Source organism: Ambystoma mexicanum, chromosome 2p (assembly GCF_040938575.1).
Source record: "Ambystoma mexicanum isolate Mex_15411 chromosome 2p, UKY_AmexF1_1, whole genome shotgun sequence".
In the NCBI taxonomy this organism is placed as follows: domain Eukaryota; kingdom Metazoa; phylum Chordata; class Amphibia; order Caudata; family Ambystomatidae; genus Ambystoma; species Ambystoma mexicanum.
In genome coordinates, this window is record NC_090923.1 from 539,695,331 (window position 1) to 539,716,159 (window position 20,829).

The 20,829-nt window shown below is 52.2% G+C and overlaps 1 protein-coding gene across 3 annotated transcripts in view; it reads left to right on the forward strand.

The window, feature by feature from the left end:
- The window catches only part of HDAC11 (histone deacetylase 11), an 810,750-nt gene that overhangs the window by 393,267 nt on the left and 396,654 nt on the right, over positions 1 to 20,829 (forward strand). Inside the window, exon 7 of one of the 3 annotated variants that reach the window (XM_069643980.1) lies at positions 1,453 to 4,975. The exons of the other annotated variants lie outside the window; for them this stretch is intronic. Within the exon in view, the coding sequence (XP_069500081.1) occupies positions 1,453 to 2,112 (660 nt within the window). The 3' untranslated portion in view covers positions 2,113 to 4,975. Of the gene's footprint in view, positions 1 to 1,452; positions 4,976 to 20,829 lie in introns of those variants that run through there. 3 annotated transcript variants of the gene reach the window in all.

The window sequence follows — 20,829 nt, forward strand, 5'->3', positions numbered from 1 at the left end:
AAACAAAGGGAAGAGTTGACTTGAGCGACATCCCACAGAAAGAGCCAGATGGGGAGTTGTTTTGTGACGGCTATTGTTTTAAATTACCTGATGGCACATCAACGGCCGCATGTGCAATTACTACCCTAGAGAGTGTTGTAGAAAGCAGAAGAATCCCCTACAATTCGGCACAAGCCGCAGAAATAATAGCACTGACCCGAGCCTGTGAACTCTCTGAGAATTTGAACGTGAATATTTATACTGACAACCAGTACGCCTTTGGCGTGGTTCATAACTTTGGCCGACTCTGGGCTGAGAGGGGCTTCTTGACATCACATGGGGCCAGGATTCAGCATGGCCCTTTGATTGTACGATTGTTGTCTGCACTCACGTTTCCAAAGCGCTTAGCTATAGTAAAATGCGAGGCGCATAAAAAAGTAACATGCAAAGTGGGAAAGGGAAACGCATTTGCAGACAGGATTGCGAAACAAACAGCCACTGATTTGAGTACTAGAATGATGACAGTACAAACAGAGGAAGTACCTTGTATGATAGAGGATGGAGTTGCCACAGTCAAAGAAATGCAGGCTGAGGCCACGACCGAAGAGATTCAGGGGTGGGCTGAGGGCTCTGCTGAGTTAGATTTGGAAGGATGCTGGGTGGACAAAGAGACCAAGAACTGGATGTTGCCAAATTGTTACGTAACCGCAATGGTTACAATGGCGCATAGCCCTACCCACATTTGCGCGAAGAAAATGGTACAGCATTTATCCACAGTATGAAAAAATTAGCACATAAAAAAGAATGCAGAAAGGCTAGTGCAGAATTGTATTACGTGCCTGCAACACAATGTAGGGAAGGGAACCGTGACTCCAGTAGGTAGTTTTGGCCCACCCTCTATGCCATTCGAGGTGATCCATTTTGATTTCATAGAAATGGAAAGGTGCCAGAACTACAAATATGTGTTATTGGTGATTTGTGCATTTAGCAAGTGGGTGGAGGCATATCCTTTAAAAGACTGTACTGCCATGTCAACGGCAAAAGTAATGTTGAAGGAGTATTTCTCCCGGTTCGGGCTGCCCCGTGTCCTGTGGTCAGATAACGGCCCACATTTTGTGGGCGCAGTAGTACTAGAGATCTGTGCAGGTCTACAGATAGAGAAACGATTCCACAGTTCCAGGCATCCGAGTTCCGCCGGACTTGTTGAGAGACATAACGGTATCTTAAAGTCAAAGATAGCTAAGATCTGTGCTGGGAGCAAGTTGAGTTGGGTGGATGCATTACCCCCTAGCGCTATTGTGCATGCGCACGTCTGTGCAGGCTAAAACTGGGCTCTCGCCCTATGAAATTATAATGGGGAGACCGGCAAATGTATGGTGCGCACCGCAGCCCAAAAGATTATGTGAGGTCGAGCATCCTGTGTTAAGCACGTACTGTGGCCTTTTAATGCAGAAGTTGCGTTTGATTCATCAGCAGGTGCAGGAGGCGTTACCAGTGCGATACACCGGACCGGGGCACGCGCTGGAGCCTGGAAGCTGGGTCCTGATTAAGAACTTTGAGCGGAAGACAGCATTAGCACCCAGGTGGCGCGGCCCCCATCAAGTGTTGCTGGCGACGCAGACGGCCATATGGGTGGGCGGCCGCAAGGCCTGGATTCATGCTACCCATGCCAAAAGGTTCCCAGTTTCACTGAAAACTTTGCCTGATCCAGACGACCAGAAGGAGACAACGGTCCTGAAAAAGAAAGAAACTGTTGCCAGTCCACTGCCACAGCATCAGCCTGAGCGAGAAGTGAAAGTTGAAACAAAGCCTGAGCGAGAAGTGAAACTCGAAACAGAGCCTGAGGAGGCTGCCAGGAAGGGGAAAGGGCGAAAAGTGCCCCAACGTTGCTCAGCAGAAACAACATCACTGCCGAGCGACACAAACTCTGTATTACAAACACGAGCAGAAACAACGCGTGTACCCCTTTGGCGCCCACCAGCTTCTGCAAACGCACCAAAGCCAAAGAAAGAAACTACATCATTGCCACGGCGCTCATCGTTACCCATCATTGTGCCGCAGGCTGACACTGAGCCTGATACTGGAAGTGCAGCGGCACTATTCACGGATCATACAATACCAGGAGTGAAATAGTATAATTTGCGCCCTCAACAGGCAAAGTGATCCACAGATCTTTGATGCTTTTCTTTTGCCTTTGGTTCCACTCACGGACAGAGTAGGAACCAGGGGCGTAGAGGAGAGAAGTGTGAGAGTTGTGCAAGTCGGACAATTCAAGACTCACGGCTCCTCGGTGCGCTTATAATAAAGTACATGTGTCAGGAGCCAGAGCAGGACGAGCTGGATGCACATAAGTACTAAGGCTGATAGAGTACATGTGTCCTAAGCCAGAGCGGGACAAGCTGGATGCACATAGTACTCTGTCAATAAAGAACTGTTCAGAAATCGTCTGAGCAGTGGGAGAAAGAACAACTAATCTTGCTCGGAGGGGATAAGTGATCTAGGCTTTGAAAGGGTTGGCAGAATTGAACTGTGCCATTTTCATTGAACTTTTTGCATCAAGAACGAGAGACATTTGCGACAAACTTTGCCAGCAAGAAGGACGATGAAGAACAAATCAAGACCGGTTTCAGCCTCCTCCTGCACCCCTGCTGAAAAGATGATAGTTTTAGAGACTGTAAATTTAGGGAAAAAGCATGGTAAAAGGAATAAGGTACTGATTTGGACATTGGTCCGGTGTTCTCTACGTATGGTAGTACCAACAATAATAGCTATTACACTATGGTTCCTGGAGTCCGCGCACCCATTAGAAACCCTTTTGCCAAAAGCAGCTACTGAAAGCCCGGTTCATGTAATCAATGGTACTTTGTCCCCAATGGAAGAAAGACATAGTGAAGGATATGGCAACAATACATTGTTGCTCATCATGAACATGACCCATGCGGTTTTAAAGAAAAAAGATTGCTGGGTTTGTGCCCATTTACCACAGCACGGTGGGAAAGGGATAGGCTGGTATGTACAACCGTTATCATTGGTTTATTCATGTGAAGTATCGTTGAGTGCAATGTTCTTTGGGAAATGGAACAAGAGTAATACGGGTCAGCTAGATGAGACCAATATGAATGAATTTGAGGAAGTGATCATGAAACCTGTGGGTTGTTCCATATTCCACAAAGCTTGCGTGTTTTCACCAGATCCCATGAGGAAAAATACAAGAAAAACAAGACTAGATAGATTACATAGGCAGAATAGACCGACCCCGCCAGCAGAAGAAACATCAGTAATGACATTTCGAATGAGGGATGAATGGAATAAAGATGCTGTGCCCCCTGCCTATACAGTGGATTACAGCCCCAAAACTGCTCCCCTATGTTTAAAGAAAAAAGGTTCCTATAAAGTAGGAACGTCCAGCAGCTGCCTGAACACAGTGGTTTTAAAGCACGAAATAGAACCCTTATACGTAGGGGACCCTGTTTACTTTATATGTGGGGAAAAAGCATATCCATGGTTACCTAGAAACTGGGGAGGTACGTGTTACTTGGGTCTACTATTCCCAGGAGTGTTCCTCTTAGAAACTGCAGAAGTAGTGAGGCGATTAAAAGGTAGAATCAGAAGGAGTAGTGAAGATGGAATGATAGCAATGGATGTAGCCAAATCGTTTATACCATTCTTGGCCCAAATAGAAAATTCCTATAACATAAGGAAATTGTCCAGAATACTAAAAAATACAATAGATACAACAACGGATATCTTATACAACGTGACGTTGGAAGAAAAAGGAATTAGGCTAATGGCACTACAAAACAGAATGGCTCTAGATATAATATTAGTTGATCGTGGGGGAGTTTGCAAACTCGTAAAAACTGCATGCTGTGTGTTTATAGATGATTAATCCCCTACGATATTTAAAGCAATCCGGAAATTACATGTCCTAAGTTCCACACTCTCTACTGAAGAAGGGGGTTGGGGGGAATGGATCCTGGTTTTGGGGACTATTGCGGTCCTGGGGGTGGAAGCTAATTTCGATACTAGTGGTGGTATTTGGTATATTCATAACATGTTGCTGTTGCATACAATGCCTACCAATAGTTTGCACTGAGATAACCGAGGGATGTACTAAGGGATGTATGCACATGGTGTAGAGAGGAAAACAAACGCATGGCCGAAATAACAGACACACTGATGAAACAAAAACAATAAAACAATTCATGACTATAGACATTAATGATGAAGATGATGCTTGTGATAGCATGAAAGGTTCAGACATAGATACCCCAGACTTATCCTCATCAGAGGAGGATACAATGAATGAATAAGACGTTTGGCATACGGCCAAAAGGAGGGTTTGTCAATCTGGAAAAATGAATACCCTTCATTTGGATGATAGACTTATCTTGATGGCCGAAAGCCACCCGTCTTATGCACAGAATTATAGAAATACAGACTGCTATGCTTGACCAACAAGCAGCCATTTTAAACGAAGCAAGAATCGCCATTTTGCTTGTTAACCATTGCTCATTGCTTTCTGTCTAAACTGCTTTGCAACTTGCAATTCTTGCGAATTCTGCTTACTCTGCTCAACTGTTAACATTGTTGTCTGAATATGAAAGGGCAAGGCCGCGGGACTGGGGAGTTCGTTGAAACTCCTCATGAGCCGCCCAGAAAGGAATGCCCACACTCCCTCTCTGTAGCCTTGAGGGAGAGCTGCAGGGCATTTAATCATTTCACAGCTGCCAGCCAGTCTCGTACTGTGGTAGAATATGTTAGAATAAAGCAGCTAAAGGCTTGAATTATGCTCTTGTTATGGCCCCCCTTCACAAAACCCTTTAGAGCGTGTCGGCTCCCAGGACACGAATAGCACCTCATAGATAGCAAAGCTTGGAATGTGAGTCTTCCCCCGTGTGCAGTTTGCTTCCAAGAACAGAAGCACCGTGTTCTGTTCAACAACTAGAAGATGCCTCCGCACTTTCTAAATTGCACATTGTTACTAGAATAGACATCGAAAGTGTCATAATTGTCATACTCGTCGGAAATGTCCATCATCATCCCGAGTTCAAAGAAACTCAATAAAAGGGGGGTGTTAAACATGACATAGCTGATTGTATGATATGCATTTTATATATATGTAACTGATGTACGTAATTCGCTCTCTTGCGTCCCTCGAGGTCTAGAGAATACACGTCGCGGGGCGTGAGACCACAGTTGGCCAATTGGGACTATTTTGCTTGCAATAAACCCTAGCGTTGGTAATTTGAACCTTGTGTCTGGCGCATCCTTTTGTGTATGGTTATTGCCTTGTTTCCATATCGCGAGGGACCTCTAAGGGCCCCTTTCAGTAACGGTCCACGGAAAAATGCTAAATATCATTTATTGAATAGCAAACCAAATGAAAGGTGCTGCACAATTTAAAACTGCATTTATTGAATACCTTACTAAATGAAAGGTGCTGCACAATTTAAAACTGCATTTATTGAATACCTTACTAAATGAAAGGTGCTATTTAAGTCGACACAGCTGAAAATGACATTTATTGAAAACAAATCAAATGAAAGGTATTATCCTGACAAATACAACACAACACAACATCACATTTACTGAATATTGGGCGACAGGAAAGTCGTGGTTTGAGTGAAACCAAGTGAATGCTGCAGTTATGAAGAATTGAATGAAAAAAAGTTGTTACTTGATCAAATTATGAAATGCCTAAGACTGCATAAACATTCTGGGACAATCAAGTATATCAAGTAACCCACTGCCAGAAAAATACCTTAAGAATAATGTGCAAAACATATAAGGACATTGAAGAGAATATTACTGAACAATGTGCTTTGGGGAAAGTTATGTGATGGGTGGACCATGTGGTCTGATAACTGCGCATACACAAGCAAGGTTCTCCAGCATGGGGTCTGGCATGGATTCACATGCTCATGAATATTCCCCGTCGTCAGGCTGGGAATCCTCGGTAAAGAAAAAAAACCAGTATCAGTTTCGTTCTGATCTGTCTTTCGTAGTAATAACCAATCACTGGTCTCTGCGTCATACTGACCACAGCCAATGACTGCCCTCTACCTAAGCACCGCCTCTGGCAGCCATCTTCAGATTTTTACCGCACGTTCATGTTTTGGGATCCTCGTGCTATTGCTCTCGAGCGTTAGTGCTATTTTTTCGCGTTTTTTCACAAAAACTCGATTTCTTTCGGTCAAAAGAGCCTCAAGCTCCACCGATCCTACATCCGATCAACGGGGACCCGTGTCGGATTCGTCTGCGCCCCTCAAGGGTGAAGATTTCGTCGAGCTACACTTCGGAGGGCTCCAGAAGCTTCTCAGGCCCGGTCTCGGAGATGGCCCAGGAGAAGGGAAGCTCGACGCCCGGAAAGCTGTTCAGGGTCTGCCCTGGATGCCAGCTGCAGAACGTCTTTAAGGAGGACGAACACTCTTTCTGCCTTTACTGCCTTCATGAGGACAAGACGCACGTGGAGAAGGACTGTGCGTTTTGCGGCAACATGTCGGAACGGACCATGAAGGACCGCCATCAACGTCTCGCCAACTGGCTGGAGGGTAAGAGCCCGTCTGGCGAGAAGAAGAAGAAACCCGAGCGGTCTTCTAAGACCTTTGAGGGCGCCCCGGCGACGGGGGCCCAACATAAGGCTAAGCACCGCGAGTCCGCTGGCACCGGGAGCGCCGAACGGTCGGGCTCTACGGGCGCCAGGCAGGGCGCACCCTCCCCGGCACCATCAACCACGAGCCAACGCTCTGGGTCGGGTAAGAGGAAGGCCGAGCACCCGGCGAAACTCCTGGAGAGGCCCCGGTCGAGCTCTAAGGCAGAGGAGGAGCGTGGCAGTGCCCCCTCCCTCAAGGATAAGGCGGTGAGCGCACCTAAGGTGGTGAAGGCCTTGATCCATCCGACCAAGCCCTCTATCGAAACAGTCGCGGCGGCCCTGGCTCAGCCTGTGGAGGCTGCGCCAGTGGTGGCGACCTCGGGGCCCAGAATCTCCCTGCCTCCTCGGAGGGAGTCTTCTTTTGTGCCCATCGATAGGACCCCCGTGAAACCCCCCGTGGGGAAGAAGAAGGGGGGGCAGGGCGTCGTCGTAGATTCGGCCTCAACCTCAGAAGAGGAGCTGATCGAGGTCTTAAGCCACGGCCTAGGCGTGGAAGAAGGCCAGCCCGTCGGAATGGACCCCGACGCAGGTGACGACGACGACGACATCGTCGAGGATACCGACGGGGCCCCTGCTCGCCCGTCGGATTCCCCTCTGCCAGCGCCGCAAGACAACTCGGCGGCCATTTTGTTGGCCATACAGTCCTTATGCTCCGAGATAAGGACGAGACTACCGTTACCGACGGAAGAACCTTTCCCGTCGGGGGATCCAGAACCGGGACCTTCTGGTGTTCCCCCTACCAAGAAAAGAAGGATCCATCCACCACCTCCTTTTCAACCGTCGCGCCCCGTCCAGCCCTCTCCCCCGTCCACCCGAGGGGATGATACGGGGACTGACACGGCAGCGACGGGTACGGACGACGAGGCATACGACGAGGATAGTCCGTCGTCGCCTCCCGCCAGGGCTTCTCCGCCCGACGAGATCGGATCTTTCCACTCCATGATCTCCAGGGCTTCCGAGCTTTTCCAACTCTGCCCTGAGGAGAAGAAAAAGGCTTCCTTTATCAGCGGCGCGAGGCCAAGAGGAAGACGGTCCTCGCAGTGCCTCTGTTGGACGACATTTGGGATGAGGGCCTTTCCCTCCTCAAGAACCCTTCCACGACGCCAGCTAGAAGAGACCGGTACGAGAAGAAGTACCGGGTCCCGGACACGGCCCCCCTGTGCCTCCGGGCACAGCCTACCCCGGATTCCGTCGTCTCCGCGGCAGCCAGGAAGAAAGCGGGGGGGGGTGCTATGGGACGTAGAGTCATCTCGGCAGCGACGACGATTAAAGCGGCCAACGCCTTGGCTATCGTGGCTCGCTACGACAGGGAGCTCTGGTACAAGATAGCTCCCCTGCTGGATTTTCTGCCGGACGACAAGAGGGCGGAGGCCCTGGAGATCCTGCAGGAAGGTGAGGTGGCCTCGGACCACGCCATCACCGTGGCGACGGACATCGCCGACACTGGGTTCCGCCAGCTGGGCAACGGCGTTTGCCTTCGACGTCGTGGATGGCTCAAAGCTACGGATTTCCGGCAGGACGTCCAGACCAGAGTCCTGGACATGCCCTTCGACGGGAACAACCTGTTTGGGAAGACAGTGGACGATTCCCTTCAGGCCATCAAGGCGGATACTGAGACGGCCCGGGCCCTCGGAGTTCTGCAGCAACGTCGGACGCCCTTTCGGAGCAGCGGAGGCAAGGGTGCCTCCAGAGGTTCCGGCGGCGGTTTCGCTTCCTACCGTCAAGCGGCCCGCTCGTCGTCGCAAGAGGCCTACAGAGGACGAGGCAAGTCTAGCGGACCCCGCCGTCGTCGCCCAGGAGGTCAAGGCGGCAAGGCCGCGTCCAAGCAGGATTGAACCGGCTGTGGGGTCGGGCCCCCACCGGAGCACCCCGGTGGGAGGCCGGCTGGCGGGCTTCGTCAGCGTGTGGGAGTCCATCTCCACCGACCGTTGGGTTCTGGACGCCCTGGCCCGGGGCCACGCGCTCGAGTTTCAAAGAAGGTGCCCGCGTGTCCCCCCCGTGGCCAGGAAAGAACTTCACGTCCCTCAACTTCTCCTGGAGGTAAAGGCGATGCTCAGAAAGGGCGCCATCGAAATCGTCCCAAAGAGGCTTCGGGGCTCCGGAGTTTACTCGAGATACTTCCTCGTGAAGAAGAAGACGGGAGGATGGCGCCCCATCCTAGACCTCCGACGTCTGAACAAGTTCATCAAGGCGCAGAAGTTCCGGATGGTCACCCTCCAGCACGTCCTGGGCCAGCTGGAGGAAGGGGATTTCCTATCGTCGTTGGATTTGGAGGATGCCTACTTCCACATTCCCATCCTAAAGGGGCACCGAAAATTCCTCAGGTTCGTGGTCCAAGGGCGTCATTACCAGTTCAGAGCCCTCCCCTTCGGACTACGGTCGGCACCCAGGGTATTCACCAAGTGCCTCGCACCGGTGGCGGCGCAGCTGCGCCGCGAGGGGATCCACGTCTACCCCTACCTGGACGACTGGCTCATCCGCGCCAGGACGAGGGAACTCGCCGTGGTTCACACGGCAAGGACCGTCCAACTCCTCACGGACCTGGGATTCTTCGTGAACTACGCCAAATCCCACCTGGTGCCCGCGCAAGTCGCACTGTTTCTCGGAGCGAGGCTCGACACAGTGTCCCTTCTGGCCTCCCCGTCGGAGGAGAGGACCAGGACCATCTTGGGCAAGGTGCAACGGATGTTGGTGGCCGACGCGGCCAAAGTGAGGTCCATCAAGTCCCTCCTCGGGATGATGTCTTCCTGCATCTACCTCATTCCCATGTGCAGGCTCCGGATGCGCCCGTTGCAAGAATTCCTGGATGCGCGCTGGATCCAGACGACGGGCAGCTTCGAGGAAAGGATCAAGCTCGACGAGAACTTCCGACGAGCGATACGGTGGTGGGGCACCCGCGCGCATCTGACGGCGGGCATGGACTTCCAGACCCCAGCCCACCAGGAGACTGTGACTACGGATGCCTCCCTGGAAGGGTGGGGAGCGCACACCGAAAATCTGCACGCAAAGGGACTCTGGCTCCCGACGGAGAAGTCCCTGCATATCAACGTCCTGGAGCTCCGTGCAGTGTTTTGGGCCCTCAGGTCTTTCCTTCCGTCCCTCAAGGGCAAGGTGGTGAGGATCTTCACCGACAACACCACCACCATGTTTTACATCAGGAAACAGGGCGGAACCAGGTCCCCAGCGCTGTCCAAGGAGGCGCAGGACCTGTGGCATTGGGCCGTCGCCCAAAGGATTTTTCTGGTGCCGTTTCATCTGGCAGGGATAAAAAACACCATCGCCGACTCACTCAGCAGGGAGCTGCGCTCGTGCCACGAGTGGGAACTACGGCAGGATCTGGTGGATCGTCTCTTCCGACGGTGGGGCACACCCCAGATCGACTTGTTCGCGACGGCGACGAACACCAAGTGCCGGAGGTTCGCCAGCAGGTTTCCCCAGACGAGGAGCATGGGCGATGCTTTCTCGTTCCCCTGGGAGGGCCTGTTCCTCTACGCGTTCCCTCCCTTGCCTCTGCTAATCCGGCTAGTCAACCTGCTCAAGAAGTCACGGTGCAGGATGATCCTCGTCGCACCCTCGTGGCCGAGGCAGATATGGTTCCCGGACCTTCTGGACTTGTCAGCGTCCCCGCCGATCAAACTGCCGGCGGACGCGGATCTACTCTCCAGGGAAGGAGGCGCCATCCTCCACCACGACCCGAAGTCGCTGAACTTGCAGGCCTGGCTCCTGCGGCGCTAGAGTTTGGAGGATACGACATACCGGCCGACTGCAGAGAGATTCTTGCAAAGGCCAGGGCGTCCTCGACTCTTAAATGCTACGGACACAAATGGAAGAGGTTCTCTGTCTGGTGCCACGCACAGAAGATTAACCCTCTACGGATTACGGCTCCCCAAGTACTGCCGTACCTGCTGACGCTGGCCAAAGCTGGCCTGGCACACGCGTCCATCAAGATTCATCTTGCTGCGATCTCCAGATACACCAGAACCACGGGACGGACGTCCTTGTGGTCTCATCGCCTGGTGAAAGAGTTCATGAAGGGACTGTTCAGATCGTTCCCGCCGGTGAAGGCTCCGGCCCCGGCGTGGGAGCTCAACGTGGTGCTGACCAAGCTCATGGGACCTCCGTTCGAGCCTCTGCACTCGGCTCCGTTGAAGTTTCTATCGTGGAAAACTGCTTTTCTTGTGGCCATCACCTCCGCACGTCGAGTGGGAGAGATCCAGGCCCTTTCCTGCAAGGCCCCGTACTTGACTTTCCACGACACGAGGGTAGTGCTCAGGACGCACCCCTCCTTCATGCCCAAGGTACCGTCGGACTTCCATCTCAACGAACCCTTGGTGTTGCCTGTATTCTTCCCGTCGCCTTCGTCGCCGGCTGAGAGGACTTTGCACTCGCTGGATGTAGCTAGAGCGCTGAAGTTCTACGTGGACCGCACGAAGTGTTTTCAGAAGACGTCACAACTCTTTGTGAACTTTGGACCTGTCAATCAGGGGAAGGCTCTCTCGAAGGCTTCCATTTCCAGATGGCTCTCCGGCTGTATCATGTACTGTCATCGGTTGGCAAACCGACCGCTGCCCGGCCGTCCGAGAGCCCATTCCACCAGAGCGATCGCAGCTACCACGGCGTTCCTTTCTGGTGTGCCCCTGCTGGACATATGCAGGGCTGCTACGTGGAGGTCGACGCACACCTTCACGAGATTCTACTGCGTCGACCGGGATTCCAGGGAGGAGTCCAGGGTCGGCCAAGCAGTGCTGCGCAACCTGTTCGCCTGAGGTGAGCCTGGTGAGGAGGTAAGATGCTTAATGTTGAGTTTGATGCTATGCTTAATGTTGAGCCTTTGCCACCTCCCGTGGTTGTGCATGTGTGTACTGCTATGTATTCTTTATTCATGAGCATGTGAATCCATGCCAGACCCCATGCTGGAGAAGGAACAAGTTACTTACCTGTAACTGTTGTTCTCCAGCATGGGTCTGGCATGGATTCACATGCGAACCCTCCCGCCTACCCCTCTGCGGCTCTTCACTTGGTCATACTGCCACTTCACGTGCTTCCAAATCTGAAGATGGCTGCCAGAGGCGGTGCTTAGGTAGAGGGCAGTCATTGGCTGTGGTCAGTATGACGCAGAGACCAGTGATTGGTTATTACTACGAAAGACAGATCAGAACGAAACTGATACTGGTTTTTTTTCTTTACCGAGGATTCCCAGCCTGACGACGGGGAATATTCATGAGCATGTGAATCCATGCCAGACCCATGCTGGAGAACAACAGTTACAGGTAAGTAACTTGTTCCTTCCTTAACATATTTACATTGCCAATATCAATAGTCAAATTACAGAAAAGGCATGTGGTTGCTGGTTGCGTGACCTTTACGGGGTGGACCGTGTTGTCTGACTACTGCACCTAGACCAGAAACCACTAAATATTGGAAAAGCAGCAAATAAGTGTGTATCCTTGGTGAAGATAATCAAAGGAAGGGTCAAGTGGACCGTGTAATCTTTTGTAAACATGTGACCAGAGGAAACAAGTCAACTGCTCAGAATAAGTCTTGGGGAAGGGAACCCTGGGAACCAATGAACTGGAGAGTGTTTATCTTGGGGAAGGGAATCCCAAGATCACAGTTCTGCATGAACTTGGTTATATTTGAACTTGGGGAAGGGAAACCCAAGACCCTCCTTTTTTTTTTTTTTAACCTTTTTTTATTAAACGGGTTGGCAGCTAAACAATGGCGAACAAAACACAAGGTAAGCCCAAGGTAGGTGCATTTAAAACAGTATAGGCATACAGTCAGTGCATTTAGTTTGAACATTTTCCATCAAGGACGCATACATTTGCGAGCGCAGTATAGGAGAGCCCTCAGTTCAGGTTAGACCACCCGTGCAAGTGGGTGTGGTAGTTGGGGAAGTTGTATCCGGCGTCTCATTTAACTCCGACATATAGGAGCGGAACCGGACCCAGACATACCTGGGCCTCGAGTGGGCTGGTTGTAGGCAGGACCACGCTTCCTCAGTGTCTGAGGCCCATGTGAGAGCTCTGAGCCATTGTGTATGCGTGGGGGGTGCGGGGCGAAGCCAACAAAGCAGATTGGCTCGCATCGCAAGGAGCATGCAAAGGCCGGCCAGTTTCTTGGAATTTCGGGGAAGCCCAGGGAAGTCATGGAATAGAGCCATCATTGGGGAGGGATCTATACGTTGATCGAGTATAGCGGAGACGGTTGTGAACACCGTCTCCCAGTATTGGGAGAGTCGGGGGCAGGCCCAGATCATGTGCATATAGTCGGCGCCATCCTGTCCACATCTGGGGCATCTTGGGGAATGATTGCTAAGCATACGATGCAACCTGCTCGGGGTATAATGAAACCTATGTAACACCTTTAGTTGAATCAATTTGAACCGAGAATTGAATGATACCTGGTGTATGCGGGCACACATGTGAGCCCAGCGGTCGTCAGTCACCTCCTCCCCAAGGTAGGTTTTTTTAAGAGTTTTACGTAAGGCTGAATACTGGAGCCATGCACTTGTGCCACCCCTCAAGGGCAGCGGCCAAGTCGACGGAGGCACCCGTGGGATCCCGGGGAGAAAGTTCCACAGTGGGAGATTGCCATGAAAAGGATGAGGGGTAACTAGTAATTTCCACGTTTTCGTTAACGCCAGGGAGGTACAAGCCACCGGATTTAGTGTATCCCGTGTCAAAGGGATGGGCTGTATCACCAGGGAGCGGATGTCACGGTCGCTGACTGCTAGCTTTTCAAGTCTAACATGTGGGGGAGGGTCTGCTGTGTTGAACCAGTAGGATGTGTATTGGATTTGAGAGACCAACCAGTATTTAAGAAAATCGGGGGCCCCAAAGCCACCGTCAGCCATCGGGGTAGACAAGGTCCCGAGCTTGAGCCTGACCGCACCCGAGTGCCACAGGAAAGAGTTGATGTTGCGTGTCAAAGCGTGGAAGAAACCCTCGCCCGGCCACAGGGGGACGTTGGTAAACCTGTATAGTAGTTGGGGCAACACTATCATTTTTAATAGCCCTATTCTACCTGCCAGGGAGATCGGCAATTTACTCCACGCCTGAGTCTTAGTCTCCAGGTGCGCAAGGTAGTTATGATAGTTCTCCTCAAGGGTCGTCTCAGACTGACGTGTTATTTCAATCCCCAGGTAAGTGAACTTCAATTGTGCCCACGCGAACCCCATGGTGTCAGGGGGGGGAAGGGTGCATTCCATGAGCGGAAAGAGCGTAGATTTTGCGCAGTTCACCTTGAGGCCGAAGATGTATCCGAAGTAGATAACATCTTTCAATATCGGGGGTAGATTAGTGGAGGAGGACCGCACGAAGAGGAGTGCATCATCCGCGTAGAGGGATATGATATCGGCTCGGCCCGCCGAGCGAAGCCCCCTGTGCGAGTGTCGTTGTCGAAGCATGTCGGCGAAAGGTTCTAGCGCCAAAGCGAAAATCAGGGGAGAGAACGGGCAGCCTTGTCTCGTTCCTCTGGCAATATTGAAGATTGGAGAGCATCTGTCCTCCATGCGGACACTGGCCACGGGCCCTGAGTAAAGTACCTTGACCCAGGAGCAAAAAAACGGCCGAATTTGCATTGTTCGAGCACCCGCCAAAGGTATCTCCAAGAGACTGAATCAAACGCCTTCTGCATGTCGAGGGTTGCGCCGACCGTCTGCGTATTGGGGCTGATCCTGCTACTTATATTAAAGAGCCTTCTAAGGTTTAAAGCGGTGGAGCGACCCGGGATGAATCCCGCCTGGTCCGGGTGTATAATAGATGGCATACAAGGAGCAAGTCTGGTCACTAACATTTTGGTGAAGATTTTTGTGTCACAGTTAATGAGGGAAAGCGGGCGATATGAGCTGCACTGGGTAGCAGGTTTACCAGGTTTGAGCAGTACCGTAATTGTGGCTTCGCGGAGTGATGGGGGGAGTATGCCTGCTTCCACCGATTCCTCCCAAAGAGCTATTAAATGAGGGAGTAAGAGAGTCTTATAGGCTTTATAGAATTCGACCGGGATGCCGTCGGATCCGGGAGCCTTCCCCGAAGAGAGAGAGTCTATAGCCTCCGTAAACTCTTCCGGGGTGAGTGGAGAATCGAGGGAACCGGCGGTCTCTGGAGAAAGGACCGTTAGAGGGAGAGCCGTAAGATAGGAATCCACCTCCACCTCCGTGGCCTCGTCCGACTCGGAGTACAGGGCTTCGTAAAAAGCGAGGAACTCCGAGTTGATGGCCTGTGATTTAATAGCTAAGGAGCCATCTGGTCGAGCAATCCCAGGTATATGTGGAGCACCCAGCTCATGGCGGACGAGTCTAGCCAGGAGGTGGCCCGGGCGTTCGCCCTCACCGTATCTCCTCGCCAGGCCGGGGTTATCTAGGAATTTTTGTTCCCGATCCGCTAGAGACCGAAAAACGTCTAGTTCCACTCCTATGGCTGCAAGGGACGCAGGGGTTGAAGACCGTGAGCACTGGGCCTCCAGGGCCGATAGTTTGGCTTCACTGGCAGCGATATCCCTTCGGATTGTCCTGAGTATGCCGCTCTCCTTAGACAGTAATATGCCCCTAATATATGCTTTAAAGGCCTCCCATAGGGAGGCCTGCGAGGACACCGAGCCCTTGTTTATTTAAAAAAACTCCTCAATGGCTACCTCGAGCTCCGATCTGAACAGAGGGTCAAGGAGAGAGTGAGGTTTCATCCTCCAGCGTCTGGTGCGGTCACCGTCCATCCCCCAGCACATGGTGATGGTCACTGGGGAGTGGTCAGATAGGGTCCTAGGGGGAATCGTTAGTTGTACTACATTTTTGATCAAAACGTCAGAGATTACCCACCTATCAATTCGGGAGTGGGAATCATGGACTGAAGAGTAAAAGGAGTAAACACAGGAATCAGGGTAGAGTAGTCTCCATGCGTCCACGACCGCAAGGCGGGGGAAGGACGACAGTGCAGCATAGGCCGCCCTGGAGTGCTGGCGGGGCCTGGACCCGGATCTGTCAAGGTCTGTATCAAAAATGGTGTTGAAGTCCCCACCCCAGAGAATAGGAACCAAAGGGATTCCGCCTAGAAGGGATGTGAGGTGTGTGAAAAACTCCGGGTCGTCTATGTTGGGACCATAGATGTTCAGCAATATCACCTCCCTATTCTGGAGTGTAGCATGGAGTAATACATATCTACCCTGGGGGTCTATTTGTGATGAGAGGAGTGTGAATTTAAAACTCTTATGAATAATAGTCATAACCCCACAACTTTGAGCAGAGAAGTTGGTGAAGTATCTCTGGGGGCCCCAGGTTCTGGCACATGTTAAACAATGTTCAGAGCGCGCATGCGTCTGTCTCCTGTAAGAAGAGGATCTTGGTTCCATGGCGTTCCGCGTACAGCTGTATCTGTCTAATTTTTTTAAAGTTGCCAAGCCCCCTCACATTCCAGCTCATGAAGGTTAGATTGACCTCCGTCGGTGGAGCGTCGACGCTCATATCGGCAGGGTGATAGTGTCCAGTGGGCCGATGTAGCAGCCCTGTAGCCTCAAGAACACAGCATTACCTTGCGGTCCGCCCTCGCTGCCAACGCCAAACTTTTTTATAACAAAACACCCATCCCAACCCACCCTCACCCACATCCCTCCCCCAACTAGAGGAATGACAACCCCAAAACCCCTGAACCAAATCCAAACCAGTGGCATCAACGCCTGGGGGCCTGTGGGCCGGACTGATGACGCTGCTCCGGGCCTGTGGCAGATCCAACAAGAACATGGTGCCCGCAATGAGGCTTCGGACGTGACTTGATAACTATATTCAGCACAGTTTAACTTGGCACAGTCATGTGGAGCAATCCAACCAATAATCGTTGAGAGGTACAAGTGTGGTATATTCTTGGCGTCGGGGAGAGAGCCGGTGTCGGCGCACCCCAACGGGCAAGCTGAGTGGCTGTAGAGGAATAGCTGGGGATGGAGGTCAACCTGGGAAATGGTCGTCAATAAACCTGGAGTCCTCCTCCGGAATCGTGAAGAATGACACCTGATTGTTGTGCTCCACCCGAAGCTTAGCGGGGTATAACATGGAGTACTTGACTCCGTGATCCCTGAGTCTTCTCTTCACTGCCAGGATAATCTTGCGCTCCCGCTGGACGGCCACCAAGAAGTCAGGGTATAAGTGTATCCTTGCTCCGTCCAATAGAAGTTCGCCTTTGAGTCTTGCGGCTCTAAGGAAGGCATCACGGTCTCGAAAGTTAAGGACATGCGCTATAATGGATCGTGGAGGAGCACCTGGCTTGGGTTTAGTCGTCAGGGCCCGGTGTGCCCGCTCTATAGCAAACTGTGGAGAGAGCTTCGGTGAATCCAGAAGCGACAGCAATGTGTGTTCTATAAAGTCTTCCATCGGCTCTGTAATGCCACTCTCGGGGACCCCGATGATACAGAGGTTGTTACGCCTCGAGCGAGACTCCAAATCCTCATTTTTTTTCTCCACCTCCAGGACGCTGTGGATAGCGCCGTGACCTCTGAACGTAGCGCTCCCAGGCCGTCTTCGGCGGAGCTCACCCTGGTTTCCACCTCCAGCACTCGACTGTCAGTCCTCTCAATATGGGCCTTAATAGAGGAGATAGTGCCGTTCATGTCATCAAACTTCGAGTGGTAAAACCTTCATGGATAAAGTCCATCATGTTCTGAGATTCTGTGGTAGCAGGGGTTGAGGTAGTGACAGGGGCCTGTACGGAGACCTCCTCAGCAGGGCCGACCGCAGTCTTCGCGAACATGTTGATGGAGCTCTGTTTTTTCCCAGTCCCTTTTGTCATTGTGGTAGTGATGTGACTCCGGGGAGGAAGAGCCGATGGTGTCAGCAAGGTATAGCTCCCAGAGGGACCAGGCCTCCGCAGCAAGGGCTGGTAGGGTAGTCCGAAGTCAGGTGCCCTGGGAGGAGGAGAAGCGGGGTTGGACCACAGTGAGACGCACGGCGGGAGCAGGCCGATAACAGGGCGTCCTCTATCGAGCGCGGGTGGTCGGTATCAACGTATCAATCTCCGCTTCGAGACCACCAGGGGTAGCGGCCTCACCAACCCCCACGTACCTTGCGGCCGCCACGGGTTCAGCAGCCTAGTCCAGACCAACAGGGGAGCGCAGCACCCGGCGTCCGTTGGTGTGTCGCAGCTCTACCCCGGGTTCCGAGATCACGCTGGAGGGGGGGGAGGGGAGAGCCCAGCGAGGGGGTCGTGCAGGATGAAGGCCGATGTAGGAGTCAATGAGGGCCCGGGAAGGAGCCGCCCAGCCTGGGCGCGGGTCCGCACATGAGTGGTTATAGTTCTAATGTCTGCGGTGTTCAGCGTCGGCGCCGCACGGCCCAGGCAATCGTGTGGTTCACTCCAGGTTGTCGACGCTGAGGTGTTCGACCGCCACACAGGCCTCCGCAGGAGAGGCGGGGCGGCAGAGTTCCAAGGGCTTGGGCCGACTGACTCTCCTCGGGCGCCGGATCTCGGCGCGCAGACACGCGGGCGATGGGGGATGGTCGCGGCAACTCCCGATCACACGGTTACCGGCGCCGATTTTCTTTGGGATTTGGGCCACTTTGGTCCCTGGTCCCGCAGCTCACGAATCGTAAGTCTGGTACAAGTTGTAGATTGTAAATGCCTAAAATCAGGATTGAGTGATCTGCCTGCCGCAGAGCTCACGTTTCAGGCAGCCATCTTGTTCGGCGCTCAACAGCGCCCCCCAAGACCCTCTTTTTGATGCGAACTATGATACCTGTGAATCTACAGAAGGTAACTTCAGTACGTGATAGAACCTCTTCTTTTTTTTTTTTTGTAAATTTGTTTTTATTGGCATTTGTTAAAGAAGGGAACATTCAAAACTAGCAATATAGGGTGTCACACCCCAGAACATCTTAAAAGCTATAATTCCCCAAATGTTAGTACTGATAGTGCCCCACTCCCGGGATTGCGTCACTAACTGGTGGGGCCCAGATGTGACTCATCAGGGAAGGCCACGTGGTTGCCTTTCCCCCTCCTGGCCAAAGCTTTCCACATGGTCCCCAAGAACAGATGTTCCCTAATCTGCTTGGGTAGCCTGTTCATTGGGACCCACAGCCACTCCCCACCGTAGCTGGGCGTAGGTGATGGTTCTCCATGTATACCCACTGTCTATCCGCGTCCTCTCTTAGGTGAGGGGCCAGCACCCCAAGTTGTGCTGCCATGTAACACACCTGTAGGTCTGGGAGGCCTACCCCCCTTCTCCTTAGGGAAGGTAAGAGTCTCATACCCCACCCTGGGTTTCTGGCCTTGCCATATAAATCTCAAAATGCGCCGCTTGGCTCCTCTTCTGGGGCCTTTATTGGCAGCATTTGAAACAAGTATAATACCTTGGGGAGGAGGTACATCTTGACCGCATTTAATCTCCCCATTCAAGATATCTGCCCTTTGTTCCACCCCTGCATCTCTGTAAATAGCCTGTCAAACAATGACAGCTAGTTAGCCTGGCCCAGATCCCCATCTGGTCTAACAATATTTATCCCCAAATATTTCACTCCTTCGGTCTGGATTCGAAAGGCCCAGTGGTTCCAGTTCTTCCACATTCCTGGCTGGGTATGGGGCAAAGGGAAAGATCACAGATTTACTTACGTTCACCTTAAAGCCTGAGAAGGGCCCAAAGTCTCCTATTGCCTGCAGGGTTGTCTGGACAGACTGGGCGGGGTGTCGCAGATGGAGCTTTGTCATCTGCAAAAAGACCGATTTTAAAAGTTCTATCTCCCACCTCGTTGCCCTTCACCTCAGCTGATTCCCTAAGGTATTCTGCTAGTATCTCCATTGTCATGGCGAACAGCAGAGTGGACAAGGGGCGTCCCTGCCGCGTTCCCGGCTGGAGCCTAAACGAACGGGACAACTGCCCATTGACCGTGACCCTGGCTGACGGATTCACATATAGGGCTTTATTGGCTCGCTCGAGTCCCTCACCAAAGCCGAATTTCTCCTCAAATGCCTTTTCGGCGTCTATGGCTACTGGGACCGGATTGCCCCCTCCGGCTCCCGCCCTCCTCATGAGTTGCTGTGTCTTTCTCATAGTATCTGCTCCCTGTCTCGCCTGCATAAAGCCCACCTGATAGGAGTGGATGAGTTTCGGCATAAGGCTTTCCAGACTCGTAGCAATTATCTTATTGAACAAATTTGCATCGACGATCAGTAAGGAGATGGGTCTATACGATCTGCAGTCTCGCAGGTCCTTCCCCTCTTTGGGAATGACTGTGATTAGTGCCCTTCCAAAAGAGGGTGGGGCCCAATGTTTGAAAATAGGCCTGCCAGGAACCCAGCCAAAAGCCTGCTGTGAACCCGTCTTCTCCCGGCGACTTCCCTAGTTTCAGGCCGGCTATCGCTACAAGGACTTCTTCTGTCGTGATTGGCCCCTCCAGCACGGAGACTTCACTGTAGCTAAGTGTCGGTAGGGTCACCCCCTCCAGGTAGGAGTCCATTGCCACCTTGTTTGGAGCCTCCTCGTTCCCATACAAAGATTCATAAAAGTTGGCAAATTCTCCTGCTATTGCTTCTGGTTCCGACTTAGTGCCATCTCCCTCCCCCCTGATCCTGTCCACCCACCTCTCGGCCCTTTGACCCCAGAGCTTAGCCGCCAGCATAGTATCCGCCTTATTCCCTTTTTCATAATATTTTTGTCTGAAGTACTGGAGGCCGGACAGAACTTTACCCATCTCTATTTCTTTCAACTCTTGCCGCTTTCCCCTGGCAGTCCTCTGGTCACTTTCCTTCTCTTTCTCTCCTTTCCCCTCAACACTCTCCAGCAGGCATATCTCTCCCCCAGGTCCTGGGCCAGTAGTGCCCTAGTTCTCTTTTTTGATGCCCCCTCCCCAATCAACTTGCCCCGCCAGGTTGCCTTGTCCGCGTCCCATACTATCCCCTGTTCTACCTCTCCTGTGTCGTTTATCACAAAATATTCCCTGATGGCTTCTCCCATTTCTTCTCTAAAGACCCCGTCTCTCAAAAAGAGGTCATTACAACGCCACAAGGATTCCCTGGGCTTTAGCCCAGACATGGTGATGTCTGCCCCCACAAGGTCGTGGTCTGACCAGCTGATAGAGCCATGTTCACAGTTGGCCACTCTACTGGCATATTGATGTTCCATGAAAATGTAGTCTATCCTAGTTCTGGAGCCATACACTTCTGAGTGGAACGTGTATCTCTGCTTGGCCGGGTGTGCTTACCTCCAGACATCAATCAGCC